The 21,893-nt window shown below is 37.5% G+C and overlaps 2 protein-coding genes across 2 annotated transcripts; both read right to left on the minus strand.

Moving 5' to 3' along the window:
- Nucleotides 1–7,132: 7,132 nt before the first annotated feature.
- LOC119082748 (mitochondrial import inner membrane translocase subunit Tim23) lies at nt 7,133–8,819 on the minus strand. The gene is made up of 5 exons (XM_037192330.1): nt 8,618–8,819; nt 8,350–8,547; nt 8,224–8,287; nt 7,987–8,156; nt 7,133–7,427 (listed from the first exon to the last, which is right to left on the minus strand). The coding sequence occupies exons 1-5, from the start codon at nt 8,661–8,663 to the stop codon at nt 7,309–7,311; spliced, it is 597 nt and encodes a 198-aa protein (XP_037048225.1). The 5' UTR covers nt 8,664–8,819; the 3' UTR covers nt 7,133–7,308.
- A 3,395-nt stretch (nt 8,820–12,214) lies between these two features.
- On the minus strand, nt 12,215–20,297 carry LOC119082749 (zinc finger protein 883-like). Its single transcript, XM_037192331.1, has 10 exons — nt 20,200–20,297; nt 20,048–20,088; nt 19,647–19,868; nt 19,430–19,582; nt 16,081–16,249; nt 15,740–16,018; nt 13,540–13,717; nt 13,200–13,357; nt 12,960–13,134; nt 12,215–12,897 (listed from the first exon to the last, which is right to left on the minus strand). The coding sequence occupies exons 1-10, from the start codon at nt 20,282–20,284 to the stop codon at nt 12,303–12,305; spliced, it is 2,055 nt and encodes a 684-aa protein (XP_037048226.1). The 5' UTR covers nt 20,285–20,297; the 3' UTR covers nt 12,215–12,302.
- Between the last annotated feature and the right edge of the window lie 1,596 nt (nt 20,298–21,893).

The raw sequence follows: 21,893 nt of genomic DNA on the forward strand, positions 1-21,893 counted from the left end.
TTTGGGTTTTCCATTCTTATTTTGGGATTACTCTAAAGAATGTGGTGGCGGGAATTATAATCCTTCAATTAACCCATTATTGAAAAAGCATAGAAGTTCAGTTTGCATTGACCGCAATACAACAATTTGAAATATTCCACTGGCTGCAACGAACATTTACGAATCTTAAACAAGAGGCTGGTCTGTTATCCAGAATGATGACAAGAGTTACCGTTGAGGTCTCGCTAATTAATTCTATCTTATACAGCAAAATATTGAAATAATAGATTTTATAACAAAATGAAGTAATAGATCCAATGATACACTTGCCCTTTGTAAAAGGGAAAGAAACAATAGAGACAGTGAAATTTCAGCATGAATTTGCTTCAGCTGTTTTTCAGATGATCCAGACAAACATTAACTATTTATAACTCTTGATCGAGGGGAGACTCACTTCTAGATTAAATGGATTAAATGGTATTAAATGGATTTAATGGATTTAATGGATTAAATGGAAGTGAGTCACCCCTCGCTCTTGATACGGTTTTACCACTACCCAGGGCCTATTATTTGTGAAATTTGTGAAATCAAATTTCACAAAAATTTCACAAATTTCGTGAAAATTTCAAAAATTTCACGAAACGAATTAAAAAATCAAATCTTTCGCAATGAACCTCGGGAACAGCAGAAGACATAAAATAAGACTCGTATTATGTGTATACGACGGTGAATATGTCGGAAGGTATGGACTGGCTTCAGGATATTTCGGATAAGAGCTTGTATCCGGACCTCCAATAAATCACGACTTTGCCTTTCGGCTGTTTATTGAAAAGTAACTAACAACATTTTGCTCTTAACTAAGGCCACTTAGACCTTGTGATCCATTTAGACTACTTGTCTATCACTAGATAGAATTATATCAAGTGCATATTCCAACAGAATAAGCAAAGTTGAAGTCAGATGAAATAGTATTTTATGAACTGCCAAACTTATTTTTTGAATAAAAAAGATTTTGCGTGAAACGATGAAAAGTAGATTTTTTGTCTGATTTGGTTGATTCGAGGCGAAGCCGAGACACACGAAAACTAGACTTTACATTTTGATCTCGAGTTATGTAATGGAATCGAAGGATGTGCTTGACACACGAAAATGTCGGTTACATACTAGTTGGGAGTAATGTCACAAGTCAAAATAAAAATTTCCCAGCTGTTTTGGACGATTGATTTTAGGTATTTTCGCATGTAGCCCTCACTTCCCATTGGTAAACTCGTTTTCCTTCACGGACACTAGCGTTAAAACTCGTTTTCCGAGGCCTTTGAGAGTAAAGACACTTTACATTCTGAATTTTTTCCGTTTTCATGACTTGTTCATTAGTTTAACAATATTTTCTCTGGAGCGAAACTCGCGGTTCTACAGTTTCAGCTTTCGGACATGCAAATTTTCCCGCAACGGAGGCTACCGGTCAACTCTCAATTAATATTTAATATCAAAGAAAAATACAACTAACGGTAAAGTTGAAAAAATCGGTGTGACCCAATAAAAGTGCCTGGAAATGATCGGCTTCTTAGATAAAAGTACTTGTCAATATGTCTTGAGAACAATGGATATGTCACAACAATGTCACCACAATATTGCATATTTGGGCAGATTTTGAAGATATTTTTCAGTATGCAATGTTGATAATATTTGTGGAAAATTGTTACAATAATAAATTTTTTTGTTTGGTCTTAAGCCTTCCGCATAGAGCAGGAACGATTGAAACAAAGTTTCGTGAGTCAGACCATATCAGGGCTAGATTATATGGGAAGCTCATTTGGCTTCATAAGCATTATCAATATCTATCTTTCTTAGTCAACCTTCAACAACACAAATAAGCTCAGTATACGTCACGTCATACGTGTCTCAAAATAGGTATTTTTCAGATTTAAATACTATTTTCTAAATTACTATTGATCATTTTGCATTTACTGTATTTTTTCTCGTTTAATAGATTCGCCGATTTTGGTATGATTCTATCAAAATTTCATAAAATGTCACAAATTTCACAAAAATTTCGCGAATTTCACAAAAATTTCACAAATTTCGCAAAGTTTCACAAATTTCGCAAAAATTTCACAAATAATAGGCCCTGACTACCACGCGAGTGCTTGCAGAAGTTTCAACCGTATGAACAGTTTTGATTGGATGTATGGATCAGCTTAAAAACATCTGAAGTAAATTCATGCTAAAATTGCACTGTCTCTGACTGTACTAAGTTAATTGTGGAATAAGTTTTTCACTGTAAGCAAAAGTGATCATAGGCAATAGCTGCTAAAGGGAGTAATATTTTCAATGACATCGCTTTTTACAGGTGTGTGACATACTGTCAAGTTTCAGTGAGGGATTCTTTATAAAAACAGCCTAACGAAATCGGACGCATTTTCCAGTGGACTTTTTTATATGTGCCTAGAAAGGTATTCGACCCTAGAAGCCAAAACCACTTTCAAAAAAATTCTTCGAAGTTTGTGTGGCTGGTGAAAGGTGATCAAAAACCGAAAACTTGCACATTTCTTACAAAAATTTCTCCAGTTACGCGAGCCGTACAGGGTCGTGTGGGATGTTGATGTTAGAAATTTAAATTTTGTGCAAAATCAAATAAAATGACAGCAACGCACTTCAAGCAAAAGTGGTACTCTTAATAGGGTACTGAAACTTGACAGTGCTCCATACAAAATTTTACACTGTAAAAAGAGTGGTGATAAAATTTCATTCAAAATAGTACTCTATTTGGCAGCTGTCATTAATATCACTTTTGCTTGAAGTGCGTTGATTCCAGACGTATTACATTATAAACCTACCAATCTCAGTTCGTCTAAGTTGAATGGAGTGTGTGATGTTCGATTCAAAATGTTTTATTTTTACTATGCTTTCTTCTAACACTATAGCTCGATTTCATTGTGGTCGTCATGGTCAAAGATTAGTAATTTTATCGAACTACGGAACTAACAGGAAAAAGAAGATTTGATAGAAAAATTGGTTTATTCTTCTTCCCAAACACACTGCTCATCATTATTTTGATGTCAACAGGGAGCCCACTCATAATTCGGCCTCCTTTTTAAGGAATAAAGGAGGATATTTCGATAATTTAAGGAGCATTTCAGGAGTTTTAAAATATGAGATTTTGGATTAAATTTGATGAATTCGAAATTTTGTTGACTTTCCAAAGTCATGTTAAGGATATATGAAGTAGATTTTTTGGTGTTTCTCAAAAAATATTCTTTGGAAAATATTATCCGAATTTTTCAAAGATTTTCCAGAATTTTTTTTACTCTAGATGATAAAAGACAAATATGTATCTATCAATTGAACTAAGATGGAATAGTTCGATGTTAAATTGACCTAAATTTACAAAATTTGAGAACCCGATGTTATGGGAATGTTAAATTAATCTCAAGGCCACAAATAAGAAATGTTTTACTAAAAACTTTGAATTGAAAGCGAATTTATCGCAAGAGTAGAAAATATGTTTAGATCTGTGTTCAGTCTTAAACAGTACGGCAGCTGATATGCACATGATTATCGATGATAAAGGTGCACTGATGAGTTGTATAACAACGAAATCAGCTGTATTGTTATTATTTAAAATATTGAAGTGCGTGAAATAGAGCAAAGTGTAAATTGTGGGGCAAATTTATTCAATTTTTCGTGTTTTTTGATAAAGTTTTTTCTGCTTATTTTCTACTCTTGCTTTCAATTCAAAGTTTTTAGTAGCCATTAAATATGGCAAGGCTTTCGACATTGAAAACATTTCTTATTTGTGGCCTTGAGATTAATTTAACATTCCCATAACATCGGGTTCTCAAACAAATATGTATGGTCCTTCAGTAAGGATTTCAGAGTTCATGTAGTTAGATTTAAAAAAAAAAGATACAAAACTTAGCCTAGTAACTTAACTTTTTTGTCTTTTTTTAAGTTTTATATTTTTGATTTTATCTCCTAGCTACTTGCCTGCATTCAAAATCATATGTGCCTTGGCCTTTGATGATTATCTAATTTACGTACGAACTACAGCTGACAAAGTGTTATTACCATCATCAGTTAAATTTTCGGCGACTTTTAACTTTAAAGTCTCCTCTGCTATTCCAGCTTTGATTGTCTGACTCGTTATGTTTCGATTCTGCTAATAACGTCTTTCGCTCTTTTTCTACATCTATATGTATCTTTTACGGGCCGACGAGCAGAGGTCTGAAAATTTTCGAGTAATTGGAAAATCTTCCAATTTATCGTAGAAAGACAAGAGTTGTTCCCGATTGCTTAACACAAATTTATTTACGCGAAATCCTCGCCCAGGATCAGCATTCCCATGGCTGAGGGATAAATACGCATTGGATAAGTCAACTAGATGACCAAACCAAACGACCTCCGCTATCAACATTTTTTTAACGCGTTCTAACCTCCATACAAACTGTACACACACTCTACGGGGACAGTGTTGGATCGGCGAGTGGATATGTCTTCGGATTTACTTCTTTTGGCCTTTGACCTCCTTTGGTGTATCGAAAATTTTCAATTTATAAAAATTGGAATGAAACCTCTCGGCTGGTGTAGCTTCTCGTATGAAAGAAAATTTCCAGCGACCAGCAGAATGGTAGGATGAAACCATTTCAGAAGGGCTTTGTACCTCGCGCGACCAAGATCGCGCGTAGGAAAGAGCAAATTTGATCTTGAATTTCATCCCGGTGCACTGAATGAAGTTTTTTTTTAAGAATCATTCAATTTACAGGACTACGAATGTCAATTAATAGCAAACGAAATTTCGATTGTTGAAGGTATCTTCATCAACATATTTGTCTGTGCCCCGTTTTCACTAACCAGAACTTTGCCCTCAAAAAGTAAATACATGTTACAGCGTTTGAACTATGAAAACTCATTTTCAGAAATGATTGTGAAAGTGAAACGCAGAATTCACTTCACGTAGTTTACCCTATTTCAATTAGAAACTAAATAAATGAACCATTTAACGAAACGCAAATTAAATGTAGCTCAACACATTCAAATTTTTTGAGCGTTAAAAAACGACAGTGGTCCCTGACGCATGAAATACAAAAAACGCTGACGGATATCTCGATCATTATTCACCGTAGAGTGTGTGTGCAGTTTGCATGGAGGTTATTTAGAATAAAACTTGCTGAAGAATATTGAGCGTGAACCTCTCTCTTGCAATAGTGTTGCACGACCAGTTAACTGAGATCAAATTTTCAACAGTTTGAAAGAATAAAGGAAGGATCAATCTAATAACTAAAACGGCGATTCTTTCTTGAATCTAAAGTTTTGAGTCTCAAATCTTGTTCCTCAACAGATCGTTATTGTCAGAAAATACCCTTAAGGGCATCAACACAATAGATGAAAAGAACAATTGAAACAATAGGGTTTTGCAAGTACCTTTTACTGGATAAAGGGATATTTTGTAAGAATTCTGTGTTCTGGGGCGAATATGAGAATAAATGAAACACGTCCTTTATACAAAGACGATGTAATTTGAGTGCAAAGACACAGAGTTAAATCAACTATGCATACTTAGATGACTGGATAAATTGAATTTCGTCGTTTCATTGTTAGATTCCGGTATGGAATAGAACCGTAATTCCAACATATTTAGCACTCTCGATCTCATTTGTTGAATTATTTAGGTTTCATGAGTTTCTTTTGGTGAAGTAAGCGAGGAACGATTTTGCATATGGATTGTTCCACAGGCAGAATTAAAAGGTTTGTTTTATCTAAAGTGAAAAAACTAAAAATAAGGAGTTTGAGGAGATTAAGGAGGTTTCAGGAGGACTTTTGAAAATCAAGGAGATTTAAGGAATCAAGGAGGAGTGGGCTCCCTGTGTCAACGATTTACGTTGGCTGTCGCAAAATGTCTGATTGTGGAACATCGAGTTCGCAAGCATCCACCTAGTTTTCTTCATCATCTTCTAACTACTCTACGTATGTTTTCGAGTTGAAAATTCCTGCCCAAACAACCATTCGTTCACCTTGACGAATGGTTGAAACTCGTTTTGGTTGGTATGTTGAAACAAATGAGACGTTTGTTCAAGTTTTTTCGCAATAATTTGGTTTGGGGTGGATAAGAGTCAGTCGTTGCCATCTCGGTTTTCGTAAAAAATTTTAATTTAGAAAAAAGAATTTTTTTAGATCCACACGCACTACTGTAAAGACTACCTACATCTTCAATTGCTAATAACAATGTCGACTCCGACTCCGACTCCGACTTCACTATACCCAGCGAGCGATGTATTTCAATCACTATGCATCCTAGATTACGCTAGGCCAACCAGGTAAGTGGAAAAGGACAATCACACAAGGAGCTGACCCTCAATTGGCGTACAGACCGACTAACTACAACATTTAGGTTCAGAGTACACATTCAAAAGATCTCCTGAGAGATTCACCAATACATTATAAGTTATCCGATCCTCTGATAGATTCACCAACAGTATTTTCAACGATTGTTGCTGAATTGTAAATGTTTAATTAGCAATGCGATAATATATACAAACTGAATCGATTCTCCTCGTCTTCTTCCGAGATTGTTCCATCATATATGGCCTGTTCTATTTCATTCATGTTGAATTCATCGTTGGCCATAGCATCAAGTAAGTGATTCGTTCCTGTTTTCATTGATTCTTGGCGCAGTGTATCTTCCCATATGAAGCATGGACGGCCGACTTTGAATTTCCGATTGATTTTGAACCGTCGTGCCACTCGTAAAATGTGGTTGTTTGGTCTTCGTTCAATATGTCGGTGATAACGAAGGCGATGCACCATGACTCGCTTGACTATCGTTTTATTTCGCATTATCGCTCTTGGTTGTACAATCGAGGGCTTGTCACTAGCTGTATCGGAGAGGATTCGTAGGATTTGCCGTTCCATATTGGTTAATGAAATCCTGTTGCGGCGCGTCATTGCTGATGCCTTTAACCCATACGTTGCCACTGGTGCTATGGTGCTTTCATATATTTTCTGTATCAATGAAATTGGAAGACTGTGTTCACGTAGAAACGGAAGTAACGAGTGGGCGATTGCTAATAACAATGTCGTACATTTAAAGTCCTCACGAATAGTTACACCACATCACATGATTGGTCTCCACTGCATCAATACAAAACGATTTTTCTTTTAAATTTGCGATTTTTTTCGAAATTTTTTATTTTTCTCTAGCTGATTTGTATAATGGCTACAATTTGTGTTTGTTTCTCCCCATCATTTTGTTTTCATTAATTTTTAATATTTTTGGATTCGTTTTTATCGATCTTTTATACACGATCACAACGGACGACATGATCACTTCATCTACATGTACGGTTTATTAAAATTAATTTTCCCACCACCCGATGTCACTGTGTACAGACAGTACAGGGCTGCGATACCTAATCCAAAGCCACCGCCCATGGCACATCGATGAAGTCCAGCTGAAACATGAAGATTCAATTTTCAGTCGAATTTATTCACAAAAACCGACACAAAAAATATTTTGTTATCGCGATCCTCTTCGGTTATATCAAGCATCAAGGTCAACTCGAGTCGTAAAAGCTGACGACGAAAAATCGATAATGGATGATAGTCAACACTGACTATTGCTAGACGACATACGTCGATTATTTTGTTGATCCATTTGGCAATTTAGATAAAGATTGGCTCGGATTAAAATCGTCAGTTGGTATGAGTGACGTCATCAGTGTCTCTGTATACTGTCAGTGTAACTCCTTCGAATAGTTTTTGTCATAATAAACACGATAGAAAGAAAAAGAAAACTTTTTGTACTTGGGACATTGAAGCTAATTGTTCCCCCGAACACACAATAAGTATTTAGTCCACCACATGAACAACATAGATCTCTGGAGAATTTCCAACTAAAATTGTCCATCAAATAGGTCTTAAGATTGAAAATTAAAATCTGACGACGTAACACCACAAAGTGACTTCAAGGACGCGAAAAACCTTTTTTTTTTCAATTCACTGCAGACCTACCTGTCGATTTGTACAGTAGTCCTGTGGCAGTTCCAGCTAACAAAGTGTTCACTTCATCGTCTTCCCCTCGAGCCCATTGTAACAAAACGCCGAAACCGGAGTACATGACCGCCAATGTACCTAGTGTGTTCGCTGTGGACGATCCCTGTTTCATAATGTGATTTAACAACCTGACGACGGAGAAAACGATCAGTTAGCTTACACAGTCATAAGGACCTTCATTCGGACAAAACTCACTGTGTTCGCCTCAGTTTCCCCGTTTGCTGTGCTAATGCGGTCGCCCGGACACCATTGTAAAAACCTAACGAAGCATCGACGTGAAACGGAATGCTCAAATTCGATAAAAATTAATGTTCGCCTTACCAGCAGTTCCACCAATAGCTGCACCAATCATCACAGATGAACCGATTTGTGAGAAGGCCAGCTCAAAGCGGCCTCGTTGTTTTGCAGCCCCTTCGGGGAAAATGAATTCGGGTTGTGCCGCCTGTAAGTATCTGGGATCGTAATTCAGGTATGGTGACAATGGGGATACAGTCTGCGTATTTCGTGGTGTTGATGGAGCTGGAAGTGTTTTGAGGTTAACAGAAAACAATTTGTTAAGGTATTGCATAAGAATGTCGTTTCTACTCACCAGCATCAGCAAACGATAAAGGTTGACTCAAGTAATCGGCGCTCATTTTGTGTTTGATTCTAATTTAAATCTATTGCGTCTAACAGGGAAATTAAAGATTCTAGAAAGAAAATTCTTCTATTTCTTTTCCTTTTTTATTAAAGGTTGACAAGAGAGACGAAATTATCACTCTCTTAGCGCACATCCATCACTCACATGAATTTTTTTTGTGAGAAAAGGAACGATTTGACAGACGAAATGTACTAGCATTCGATTGCTTGGTTTAAAAATTTAGCGGGAATTTTACTTGAGTTGAGTGGGTTGCGGGTTGCGGGTTGCGGGAAAGGTTTCCTTGAACATTTAATACATTTGCACGAATAAAATAACAAAAACCGACTGACGCACAATCATCATTAGTGGACTTGTGGTGCAATATTTAGTGTTGTCTTCACAGGCAACGTAGGGGAAATAGAGACCTGAATATATGAGCAAAATTATATATTAGCTGAAACTGCGAAGAGGTCAATGAAACCAAGGTTCTGAAAGAACAGGTTTAATACACCCACGAAGGTTTTTTTTAGGAAAATTCGGAATTTCGTTTTTGTTACGTTGCCTTTTTCATATAAACTTCGTAGCCACTGAACTCAATTTGTGTGTCATCGCCTTCGTGATCAACTCAGAGTTGTCTTAAGAGGCACCAGCACTTAGCTACAACTGTAGCCTACATTTGTGTGCCTCGTATTTCATTTTTGATGATATCTTTTCATCAGAATCATTTTTCAAAAATGTACGACCGCAATTCCGACCACGAATGTGCTAGCTTTAAATCGAAATTAGTTTTGGTTGTAGTCGTTTGACCAGCTCTAAGAAAAGTTTTCATAAACTGCTCATTGTTCTCACAGCTGGTCAAACTGCTACAACCAAATCTATTTTCTGTTGAAAGCTAACACATTCGTGGTCGGAATTGCGGTCGTACATTTTTGAAAAAGGATTCTGATGGAAAGATATCATCAAAAGTAAACTAAGATCCACTATTTAAAAATCACCCTAATGTAGGCTTTTCACCAAAGTGTCGGTGCCTCTTAACCTGGTTCTTTCAGAACCATGAATGAAACATAATAATCGCTCATTTGATTCTTACGGTACATAAATGAAAGGTATGTCTGTCTTCCCAATTCTTGCATCAAAGAATAATTTAGTCAGATTTAGGTATTTAGAGATATATATTTTATCACCCTAAATACCTAAAACCTGAAATACCTTAAATAAAATAGAAATAAAAAAAATTCCACAAAAATCATTTGCGTTTTCAAAAATTTCGCGCACAATAAAAATCCATATCACCCTCATTCATTTGTTGTCATTGTATAAACGGCGGATGTAAGGAACGAATCCGACGTTTAAAAATCGGTCAACTTTTGCCTGGTATAGAGCCTTTGGTACAATCTATAAAAAATGCAAAGATAAAATTTTATTGGTAAGATTACTCTAGTTCAGGCGTCCCACTTGTCCGAAATGTCCGAAATTTTGAACATTTGTCCGAAATGTCCGAAATTCGGACACAGCAAAATTTAGTGGGACGCCTGCTCAAGTTGTCCATGATGCAAGTCCCCGCAATCACTGGTCATCATCTGTCATCTTATTCCTCTAGGGAGTATAGTTCGGCGCGAGTGCCTCGACTCCGATCCATTGTTTCTCGGCTTTCCTCGCTTCGTTGATGACTGTTCGTTTCCACGTGATTTTCGGTCGTCACCTGGTTTTTTTACAGTGTTTTACAGTTGTGTGACACACTGTCAAGTTTTAATACCCTATTTAGAGTACCTCTCATGCTTGAAGTGCGTTCATAATGCCTCTCAACGATTTCGTGCAGATCGCAGTAAATCCTAAAACGACTTCAATAGCTTAGAATATGAAGAAAATGTTTGGGATGCTAAATAAAACGACGTTCTTGAATTTCATTCATGAATTTAGTCGACAAAAAACTTCAATTTGAACTTGAAATGGTCACTAAACGTAAAATTAAACTTGGTAAAATTCATAATAAATGTGTCAATGTTACAGTTATCCGGCTGAAAAGGAAATATTCATTAGATAATTAACTTCGCTGGAAACGCTTGAAGATAATCAGAATGCGGATTAAGATAATCAGTATAACAGGCGTTCTTCTCTCACAGATGTTTTTACCTACATCAACTAATTAGGTGTCGTTCATTAAAGCATGAGCATGATGCGGTTACGTGTGCAGTGAAAGGCTGAAAGCAGAGGCGCCGACTTCTTTTTTCGTATAGTGTTGCCCAAAAAAAGTCGCTTTTTTGTATGATCGAAAATTGATGTTTTATTAATTGATGCTTTTGTAAAATTTAATTATCGATAAACAGCCGTGTCCTGGGCACTTTTGAACATTGGGCGAAACTTCTTTATAAGAACCATAAGCTTTGTAAAGAATAAAAGATAATTGCGAGCGTAGCGAGCGATTTTTTTCTTAATTGTGCTGCCAGTGTAAATTCGGATGAAGATAAAGTTCGTTTCAATACGGTCCTTCAAAAACTTTGCTAACGCTCTTGTTTCATAAACATTCACACTTGAATACATATACTCACACACACATTCAAATTTGTCATGTAATGACTCACTTACTTTCCTAATGTTGTAACATACTCTTACAAAACTAGAACAGCGATAAAAAGATGTTAGTCGAGGTATCGTGTGGAACCGAAGGATTTCTTTTAAATTATGTAGAATTCCGAGAAAGTAGTGAAGCTAACGTTGGAATTGTTCTTAAAGTGAAATGCCACGCAACGAGAATTGCGTTTTCTTCTACAGTTTAAATCATTCTTGATGTAAAAATGATATTTATTGTGTCGTCGAGTCATAGTGTTGCTCAGCCTCGACTAATTTGGTCATAGTGTTGCCCGAGCCTCGCGGCAAGACCGTAGTCGGCGCCTCTGCCTGAAAGGCATATCGACGTATGTACGGTATGTTCAATCTGTACGAACTGATTTTATTGCATTGACCTAGTGGTATGTAACGGTTACATTGTAGACAGACGAAAGCTTGACGAAAGATTCAAAATGAAGTGAACCACCGAAAGTGATTAAATCATGGCCCTACGTTAGTGAAAGGCCGTGACGCAAGTCCGGTCACACTAAAAAAAAGTTCCGTAGGACTGAGGAACATCATGGCCCTACGTTAGTGAAGGGCCGTGACGCAAGTCCGTTCAAACTAAAAAAATGTAAAAAAAAAAAATTCCCTAGGATCCTAAGACTGTCATTCTGTGACGCAACATTTTTGTGTTAATTTTTTTCTAGAATTTTTTCGTTAAAGTTTTTACTTTTCTTTTTGTGAGTCGAAGTTGTATGCCCCCACCGATATCACCTCTTTTGTAAGTTGATAAAAGGACTTGCGTCACACCTCCACTATAAGTGGTATTTGTCGATTGAATTATAATGACAATTTAGTAGTTAGTCCGACCATACGATCGAGCGACAGTGGTCGTTGTTAGACAGTTACGAGACATGTTGCCGTAACAGGTAAGTAACGGATAATCGAGTAGCAGCCCAATGTTGGAGCTTGCTGCTTTCGTTTAGAGTATACAAATAGAGAGAAAGCCAATTGGTTACTCAATCAACATTTTGATATATTTATTTCCGCATCGTATTAACCTAAGTATTATTGGTGGAAAATGGGGAAAACGTTTTTCTTCCTCTCATCGTAAAAATTGGACATTATTCAAATCCAATTGTTGATACAGCGTCGAAGGTATGATGTTAATCACTTGCGTAATGTTCATTATATTCGCCGACAAATTCGCTGCCAATTCCTCAGCTCCATCGTCCTGTATTTCCGGCTTGATCTCCAACGTCTCCAATATTTCAATATCATGCAATTTCATGTGCTTCTTCAAATTGCCCATCAGCGTGAACGTTTTGTGGCAAATCTCGCAGGGAAATAATTTCTTTTCGCCGCAATGCATTGACTGTTGATGGACATCCAGTTTCTCCTGGCTGACGAAATATTTCGGACAATTTTCGCATTCGTATCGCGGTCGATCGGTCGAATGCATTTTGGCGATATGAGTCTTTAAGTTGCCGGCTAATGTGAATTTCTTCAAACAGTCCTGGCACTGGTACTTCTTTTCACCATTGTGGATCGTTAAGTGCGTCTTCAGACCGCTCTGGGTGGTAAACTTTTTCGGACAAATGTCGCAGGAATACTCTTTGCCGACCAAATGCGTCAGCTGATGTTTTTTCAGTGTGGCCGCATCCATAAATGTCTTCGGACAGAATTCGCATTGCACGGAACTGTAAAGAGATTGAGATTGCGATGAAAATTACGTCTAAAATCTGGAGCGAAAATCGTCTACCGATTATCTTCGTGGGTGCGCATGTGCTTCTTAAGGCTGTACTTTTGCGAGAATTTCTTCGAACAAATTTCGCATTGAAAAGGCTTCTCCGGTAGATGAAGATTCATGTGTTTGGACAACGACGAACTTTCGTGAAAACTCTTCGAACACACTTTGCAGACGTGCGGTTTATCGCCTGGAATGAATCGAATTAATTGAGAAGCTCAAAGTGTCAGAGACCGCGACAGTCACCACTTTTACCTGAATGAATTCGAAGATGTAATTGAAGGCTGGTCTGTTGGGAAAATGCCTTGGAGCAAATGTCGCACAGAAAATTCTTTTCCGTTGTATGTGTGTAACGATGCTTCCGCAGAGTCGAAGAGTCGGTGAAGGCACGTTCGCATACCTCACAGACAAATCTAAGAAGAGAGATAAATATTGAGTCAATGGATGGGTTGACGACAGGACGTATTTTAGAGAATTTTAATTTCGAAAAATTCGGAGAAAATTCCGCGAAAAAAATCTGAATTTTTTCGGAATTTTTCCTGGTTTTAATTCTTCAAAGTAAGCCCTGCCCGACGATTACGCAGTTAGTACACACCTTTTCTCGCCACTGTGTATCCGCATGTGTTTCTTCATGTTATAGGACAGACTGAATTCCTTCTGACAAACGGGACATTGAAAGTCCTTCTGGCCCGTGTGATTCGACATGTGTGCTCGCAGACTATTGGACTGATTGAATCTAGCATCGCACAGGGTACAGGAGTACATTTTTTCGCCTGCAAAAACCTCGATAAATGAATACAGCTGACACTGATGTACACGCAAAAAAAAAGTCGTACGGATAAAACGTACATTTCGACGATGAGACCAATGGTTGAGTTATCAGTACAATGTACGAATAAAACGTATATTGGAAATTTCGCTTTTTTTTAATTTTTCTAGAAATAATGTTACTATATTTCGTCCTTTGCCCACTTTACAGATGTGAGATCGATTACTTTATATAAAACAAAGTGCTGGGTTTCTCAAACGCGAATGAAAAAAAAAAAAACATTGTCACTGGCGTGAATTGAACTGGGGACCTCTCGATCTTGAGTCAGTGACTTTCGCACTGAGCTAACTAGTTGTTGAGTTACGAACAGTTTACTTTGAAGAGTTCTTTTGTTTGTCATTTCCTTTTAAACATAGTAGAAAAAGGATGTAGTTTAGACGCAGTAAACTGATCTCATCATAAGAATGCAATTTTGGTGGGTTTCGTTTGTTTCTTTCGTTTTATTTGTTCCACGCGTGTTCCACCACATAGAAGTAGCGTTTGCCTTTACGCTTCTTCAATTCCACACGTTTGTGAGTGAAACGACACTCTTTACGCTTCTTTTGTTGACAACATGTGGAACGCTGTGGAACAATTAAAATTGTAGAATGCTAACTAATTGCAAACTTAAATTGAGTTGAGTTTAGCAACATTCAGGCAAATATTTTCTGATGATTAAACATTAAATTTCAGGCTCCCAAAAGAAGTCGAGTTTTCAAACTTTAAAAAATAATTATTATTGATAATTTATGAAATTTTCGCCACATGTTCCTTTAAAAATATAATGTACAGTTCATCTAGAACACATGATCATAGGATTCTCGGTAGATTTGTACATTTTATTATGCAATTGTAGCTATAGATCTGTTCCAAGGCCATACGAATTGTCAAATTTCATCCATAGACAACAGAACCTAAACAATTGCTCATGAAAAATGAGCTGTCACTATATATACGGGGCCTTAAAATTTTAGCGAAAAGCCAAGGTTATGTCGTCTATGGATGAAATCGTCGTGGTTCGGGTTGTCAAAGTTCGCGTTTACAGTTATTTGGAACAAACCTATTGAGCTAGAAAATCTGAGTACTTTTAAGCCAATATAATGACTGGTGAGACCGAATCCAAATATTTATTCTTGTTCTGAAATTTTCGAGTAAGTTAGAGTTGTTAAGGTCGGATGTTGTTGCAGTAATTATATTTTTTGAGGCTCCAAGAGATTGAAGGTTTTAATCAAAAATAGATCCGATTTTTTAGCCGCAACGCATCCATTTGTCAAGTCGGAATTCAATCATCACTTTTTTTAGATGTCGGATTTGGGCTTGTTGATTGGCAATGGCAACTCCGAATCCGATCAGAAACTTGTGAAAGTATAATGGTCTCATCAAAGGCCAGAGTTCAAAATTAAATACGCGTGATAAAATTAAATAATAGAATTCCATTTCCTACGCATTATAAGAACCTCTTTTTCTTGGATGAACTCTCATGGTTCTATTGGCAAGAAATTGATTTTCCGCGGTAATATTAAAATGAACGTTAAAATCGCGTTACATCTTTACGTCGAATTTTTTTAAAACATTGGTCGTTTCAAAGCAATCCAACAGCTTAGAAACCAAACGAGCAATACGACAATACAACAATTAATTGAAATGAATATTTAAATCGAATTGTTCTTTTAAATAATTTGTGAAACAATTCAGATACAACTTTTGACATCAACACCAAACATAATATTATTGTACGTCTTACATGTACACCATCCTACGTCTTAAACGTAAATCATGCTACGGCTAAAACGTACATTTCGACGATGAGACCAATGGTTGAGTTATCAGTACATTTAACGTATTATCTGTACATTTTTCGTTTTATGCGTACATCACTACGTCTAGTACGTAGAATGTACGTCTAAAATGTAGATTTTGTACGTCTTGAACGTACATCCGAAATTTCCTTTTTTTGCGTGTAGGGGTCGTAACGGAACCCACAAACCTGTATGAATCTTCATGTGCTTCTTGAAATTCGACGCATTGCGGATGACTTTCAAGCAAACCATACACTCGTGAAGGTCGTCTCCGTCCAGCGGTTCACCCTTGTTGCGATAATGGGTCTTCATGTGTTCGTTCAAGTTAATTTTACGATTGAATGTGCGACTACATTCATCGCACTGGAATTGCGGAGGATTGGGATTGTGTACGAGCATATGCTTCCGCAGGGTTGATGATTCCGTAAAGGCCTTAGCACACACCTCGCATTTGTACCGTTTTTCACCTTTGTGGAAGTCGAAAGTGGAAGTGTAAGTGGATGAGACTCACCGCAAACAATCGCCTTACCTGTGTGAATTTTCATATGGCTGTGCAAGCTCGAAGACTGTGTGAACCGTTTCAGACATATTTTACAACCGTATGGTGTAGCACCGCTGTGAGTGATTAAGTGGGCCTTCAAATAACTTCCTTCGGCGAAAGCTTTATGACAAATGTGGCACTTGTAGTTTTTCACACCCTGAAAAGCAGCGAAAGCACTGATTATCGCTGGCATTTGCATTTTCAGAATAAAGGTCCCCACGCAGTCAAAAAAAAAGCATTCCGTTTTGTCTCCGTTATGCTTTTTAGGTCTTTTTTCTTTTAGAAAAAAACCCTATTGTGGACACTTCATCTGTCCGTCTGTCTGTCTGTTTGTCTGTCTGTCTGTTTGTCTGTCTGTCCGTCCATGTGTCTGTGTCACAAATAAAAAATGAGACGATAACAGCCTTGATTCAAAATTGCAAAGCCACCATGAGCATATCAACACCAGGCAAATAATAATTATTTGTTATCTGATCACCTATTGCTCACAGTTAACATTGCAATTCTAAAATTTGGTAGTTGGTAGTTGGACTACCAAGGCTATAATTGACTACCAAACGTAATTTTTGGGGAAGAGATGTTTACTATTCGAGAACTACGCACCGACTGACGAAATTATTCTACATGCTCGCCTATTTATAAATCGAAAATTTGGTAGTTGGTAGCTGGTAGTTGCGAGCTGGATTGACATTCAAAACTGCAAATCCACCATGAGCATATCAACACCAGGCAAATAATAATTATTTGTTATGTGATCACCGATAGCTCACAGTTAACATTGCAATTCGAAAATTTGGTAGTTGGTAGTTGGACTACCAAGGCTATAATTGACTACCAAACGTAATTTTTGGGGAAGAGATGTTTACTATTCGAGAACTACGCACCGACTGACGAAATTATTCTACATGCTCGCCTATTTATAAATCGAAAATTTGGTAGTTGGTAGCTGGTAGTTGCGAGCTGGATTGACATTCAAAACTGCAAAGCCACCATGAGCATATCAACACCAGGCAAATAATAATTATTTGTTATCTGATCACCTATTGCTCACAGTTAACATTGCAATTCTAAAATTTGGTAGTTGGTAGTTGGACTACCAAGGCTATAATTGACTACCAAACGTAATTTTTGGGGAAGAGATGTTTACTATTCGAGAACTACGCACCGACTGACGAAATTATTCTACATGCTCGCCTATTTATAAATCGAAAATTTGGTAGTTGGTAGCTGGTAGTTGCGAGCTGGATTGACATTCAAAACTGCAAATCCACCATGAGCATATCAACACCAGGCAAATAATAATTATTTGTTATGTGATCACCGATAGCTCACAGTTAACATTGCAATTCGAAAATTTGGTAGTTGGTAGTTGGACTACCAAGGCTATAATTGACTACCAAACGTAATTTTTGGGGAAGAGATGTTTACTATTCGAGAACTACGCACCGACTGACGAAATTATTCTACATGCTCGCCTATTTATAAATCGAAAATTTGGTAGTTGGTAGCTGGTAGTTGCGAGCTGGATTGACATTCAAAACTGCAAAGCCACCATGAGCATATCAACACCAGGCAAATAATAATTATTTGTTATCTGATCACCTATTGCTCACAGTTAACATTGCAATTCTAAAATTTGGTAGTTGGTAGTTGGACTACCAAGGCTATAATTGACTACCAAACGTAATTTTTGGGGAAGAGATGTTTACTATTCGAGAACTACGCACCGACTGACGAAATTATTCTACATGCTCGCCTATTTATAAATCGAAAATTTGGTAGTTGGTAGCTGGTAGTTGCGAGCTGGATTGACATTCAAAACTGCAAATTCACCATGAGCATATCAACACCAGGCAAATAATAATTATTTGTTATGTGATCACCGATAGCTCACAGTTAACATTGCAATTCGAAAATTTGGTAGTTGGTAGTTGGACTACCAAGGCTATAATTGACTACCAAACGTAATTTTTGGGGAAGAGATGTTTACTATTCGAGAACTACGCACCGACTGACGAAATTATTCTACATGCTCGCCTATTTATAAATCGAAAATTTGGTAGTTGGTAGCTGGTAGTTGCGAGCTGGATTGACATTCAAAACTGCAAATCCACCATGAGCATATCAACACCAGGCAAATAATAATTATTTGTTATGTGATCACCGATAGCTCACAGTTAACATTGCAATTCGAAAATTTGGTAGTTGGTAGTTGGGCTACCAAGGCTATAATTGACTACCAAACGTAATTTTTGGGGAAGAGATGTTTACTATTCGAGAACTACGCACCGACTGACGAAATTATTCTACATGCTCGCCTATTTATAAATCGAAAATTTGGTAGTTGGTAGCTGGTAGTTGCGAGCTGGATTGACATTCAAAACTGCAAATCCACCATGAGCATATCAACACCAGGCAAATAATAATTATTTGTTATGTGATCACCGATAGCTCACAGTTAACATTGCAATTCGAAAATTTGGTAGTTGGTAGTTGGACTACCAAGGCTATAATTGACTACCAAACGTAATTTTTGGGGAAGAGATGTTTACTATTCGAGAACTACGCACCGACTGACGAAATTATTCTACATGCTCGCCTATTTATAAATCGAAAATTTGGTAGTTGGTAGCTGGTAGTTGCGAGCTGGATTGACATTCAAAACTGCAAATCCACCATGAGCATATCAACACCAGGCAAATAATAATTATTTGTTATCTGATCACCGATTGCTCACAGTTAACATTGCAATTCTAAAATTTGGTAGTTGGTAGTTGGACTACCAAGGCTATAATTGACTACCAAACGTAATTTTCGGCAGAGATATTTACTATTCGAGAGCTGCGCACCGACTGACAAAATTATTCTGCCTGCTTGACTATTTAAAGCTTGAATTTTTGGTAGTTGACTACCATACTGATAGAGAGGTGGTAGAGATGTTAACTGTTTGAGAGCTGCACACCAACTGATGAGATTATTTAGGCTGCTTGTCTATTTATAATTCGATAATTTGGTAGTTGACTACCAAACTGGTAGTTGACTACCAAACTGGTAGTTGAATACCAAAATGGTTGTTGAATAGTTGAGTTTGGTAGTTGAATACAAAATTGGTAGTTGACTACGAAACTGATAGAACGATGGTGGCGATGTTTACTGTTCAACAGCTGGATATCGACTGAAGAAACTATTCTTCCTGCTTGCCTATTTGTAACTCACGTATTTGGTAGTTGGTATCTCGAGAAGTGAGAAAATTGAGAGAAAGAAAAAAGACCTCACCAGGCTTATAGCCGGTCTATTCTTGTTTTTGATTGCGTGGTGACCTTAAAGGTGCACATACCGTGTGTCGCTTCATGTGTCTTTTGAACGTTGAGAACCGAGAGAATCGCTTTTTGCAAATGAAACATTCATTGTTTTTGCGAGCTGCGTCTCTTTGTTCATCGGTTATGTCTCGGTAAATATCGTATCCAGATGGCTCCACCTTTACGCAAATCTAAAATTGAGTTGAACAAGTCGCTGCACTTTGTACCAAATTAATTGCAAATTTATCGACGGACCTCTTTTTCTTCGTTCGGTGACGCATCTTCGATCCCCAACCGGGTGTTCGTGTCATCATGTTTATCGTCACTGTTGTCATTATCACGTTCAAGGTTAAACGACGAGTCTCCGGTTTGAGGAAGACTTTCATCATTTACGACAACACCAGGCGAAACTGACAATGTCTTATCGGATAAACATTGCTCTGCCTTAACAGCAGTGATGTGTTGCTGCTGGTTGATCTAGAAATGTGGTAAGTTAATAAGTCACAAAACACTGACAGGAAGCTAAGCACACAGAAAAGTTCTTCTAATTATTCTCCGGTTAATTCGCACAAAAACAATGTCGCGACAAATTGACATCTGTTCCAATTTCTCATTCCACCGGGTCGGCCGATTGTTCAAAATAAATTAGAAATTACCTCCGGTAGCGATGCCATTACAATGATAACTTTAGAATGTGCTGCGAATCAATAGATTGCGGTCGGTAAATACAATGGGTTAGTGGAATCAGTGTATTGAAACATGTAAATCTATTTAAGAAGATAACATCGAAATCCAAATCTTTATTTACGTGATCCGAATTGATTGTTTACGAAAATACAATTTAATAGGCACAGTACTGCATCAATTATCGTCTTCATATTCAATAATGGCATTTGCCTATTCGATGACAGTTCAGTTTTTTTTACTGGGAAATATTGTGAATTAGTCAGGTCCCTTTGTGATGTCATTCTGAATTAGCCGTTATTGTTGCTAAGTTTTAAATGGGGATTTGCAGTGAATATACATGAATGGTCTAAAGTCAGAATTTGTATGGAGCGTAGGAAATAGTGATTTCGCTTATTTCCTTTTCAGGTTCTCAGACGAACTCATTTTTCAGTTCGAATTAGAATTGCTAGGTCACAGCCAATGTAAATATCGTGTGGAGGTAATGCCATTCAGACGCTCGGCCTTAAGTTCATGAGTTCATAAGTTCGATGCCAATGACATCTCTTTTTAAATGGTTGATAATGATTTTCTCGTGAATCATAAAATATTTTTCTTCCTGAAAATGTGTCAAGTTGTCAAGTTGTTGTATGCACGCATACATATTTTTTTGAGACTTTTGTGACTGTTCAATTCGTACAGATTGTTTCCGCACTGCTACAATATGTTGCGTAACACAATTTAATTTGCTATTTTACATGTTTATATGCTTTTTGGCAATTATTTACATTTAATCAACAACATTTTGACGTATGTACCTTTAATGTCGCTTATGATGTCCTCTATAATGTCCCCTTTTAATGTACTTTTAAAATATGACAGCAAAAACGTCTGACGCAAAACAGTGTGTGTTCAGATGAATTTTTTTGTTATGTTTTGTTCGGAATGTGATTTTGATACTCCAGGAAGAAAAATAGTATACATACCACGGATCAAAAAGGTGTGTTTTAGACCCAGGTGGTGAAAACATCCAGGGATGGAGCGACGCGAAGCGGAGACCAAGGACGTTTTCACCACCGTGGTCTAAAGCACACCTTTTTGATCCTTGGTATGTAACATACTATTCAGTCACAACAGATGGCCCGAACTTCTATTCCGTTTTTTGTTTTTAACGAAGGAAGGAGATGGCGTTTGTGTCGGACTTTCGTGCACATCTGATTCGGTTATATATACAATCGCAAAAGTAGAGCCTGTTCAAAATTGAAACATCTGTTCAAAAGCTCACTTGTATCCCGTGCAACAAAACTCCGAACTGAACTGCTTCGAAAGAAGAATCGTAAGATCGATATGATATCGGGTAATCTGGCACACATTGGCAAAAGAACGCACTTTTAAATTAAGTAAAAGGTGAACTCGCACACGCAAGTTTATTGCTACAAATGCTTTTTAGCCATGTCATCGACTTCATGACTCCTTTTACAAAATTTTGGTATCGAAAAATCGTGTGCGAGTCCACTTTTTACGTAGTTAAAAAATACGTTGTTTTAGAACCGTGTGCCAAATTACCCCACGCCATGTGGACCAGTCGGACCAGTACATGAAGCAGACGAACGAATATGGAATTGTCCGACATTTTTGGGAAGAACTTTATCACAGCTGCAGTAAGATCAGCGAGGCTCCGATGGGCGGGAATGTTGCAGGATGAATGATGACCGAACTGCCAAGAAATCCCTCGACAGGTAATTTGAAGGATCGAGAGGGCGCGGAAGAGATGGATAAAGTGTGTAGTCGATGATACTAGATCATTGGGGGTTGCGGTTTGGAGAAATCTGGCCGAGG

The sequence above is a fragment of the Bradysia coprophila genome, unplaced genomic scaffold (genome assembly GCF_014529535.1).
Source record: "Bradysia coprophila strain Holo2 unplaced genomic scaffold, BU_Bcop_v1 contig_476, whole genome shotgun sequence".
NCBI classification, from domain to species: domain Eukaryota; kingdom Metazoa; phylum Arthropoda; class Insecta; order Diptera; family Sciaridae; genus Bradysia; species Bradysia coprophila.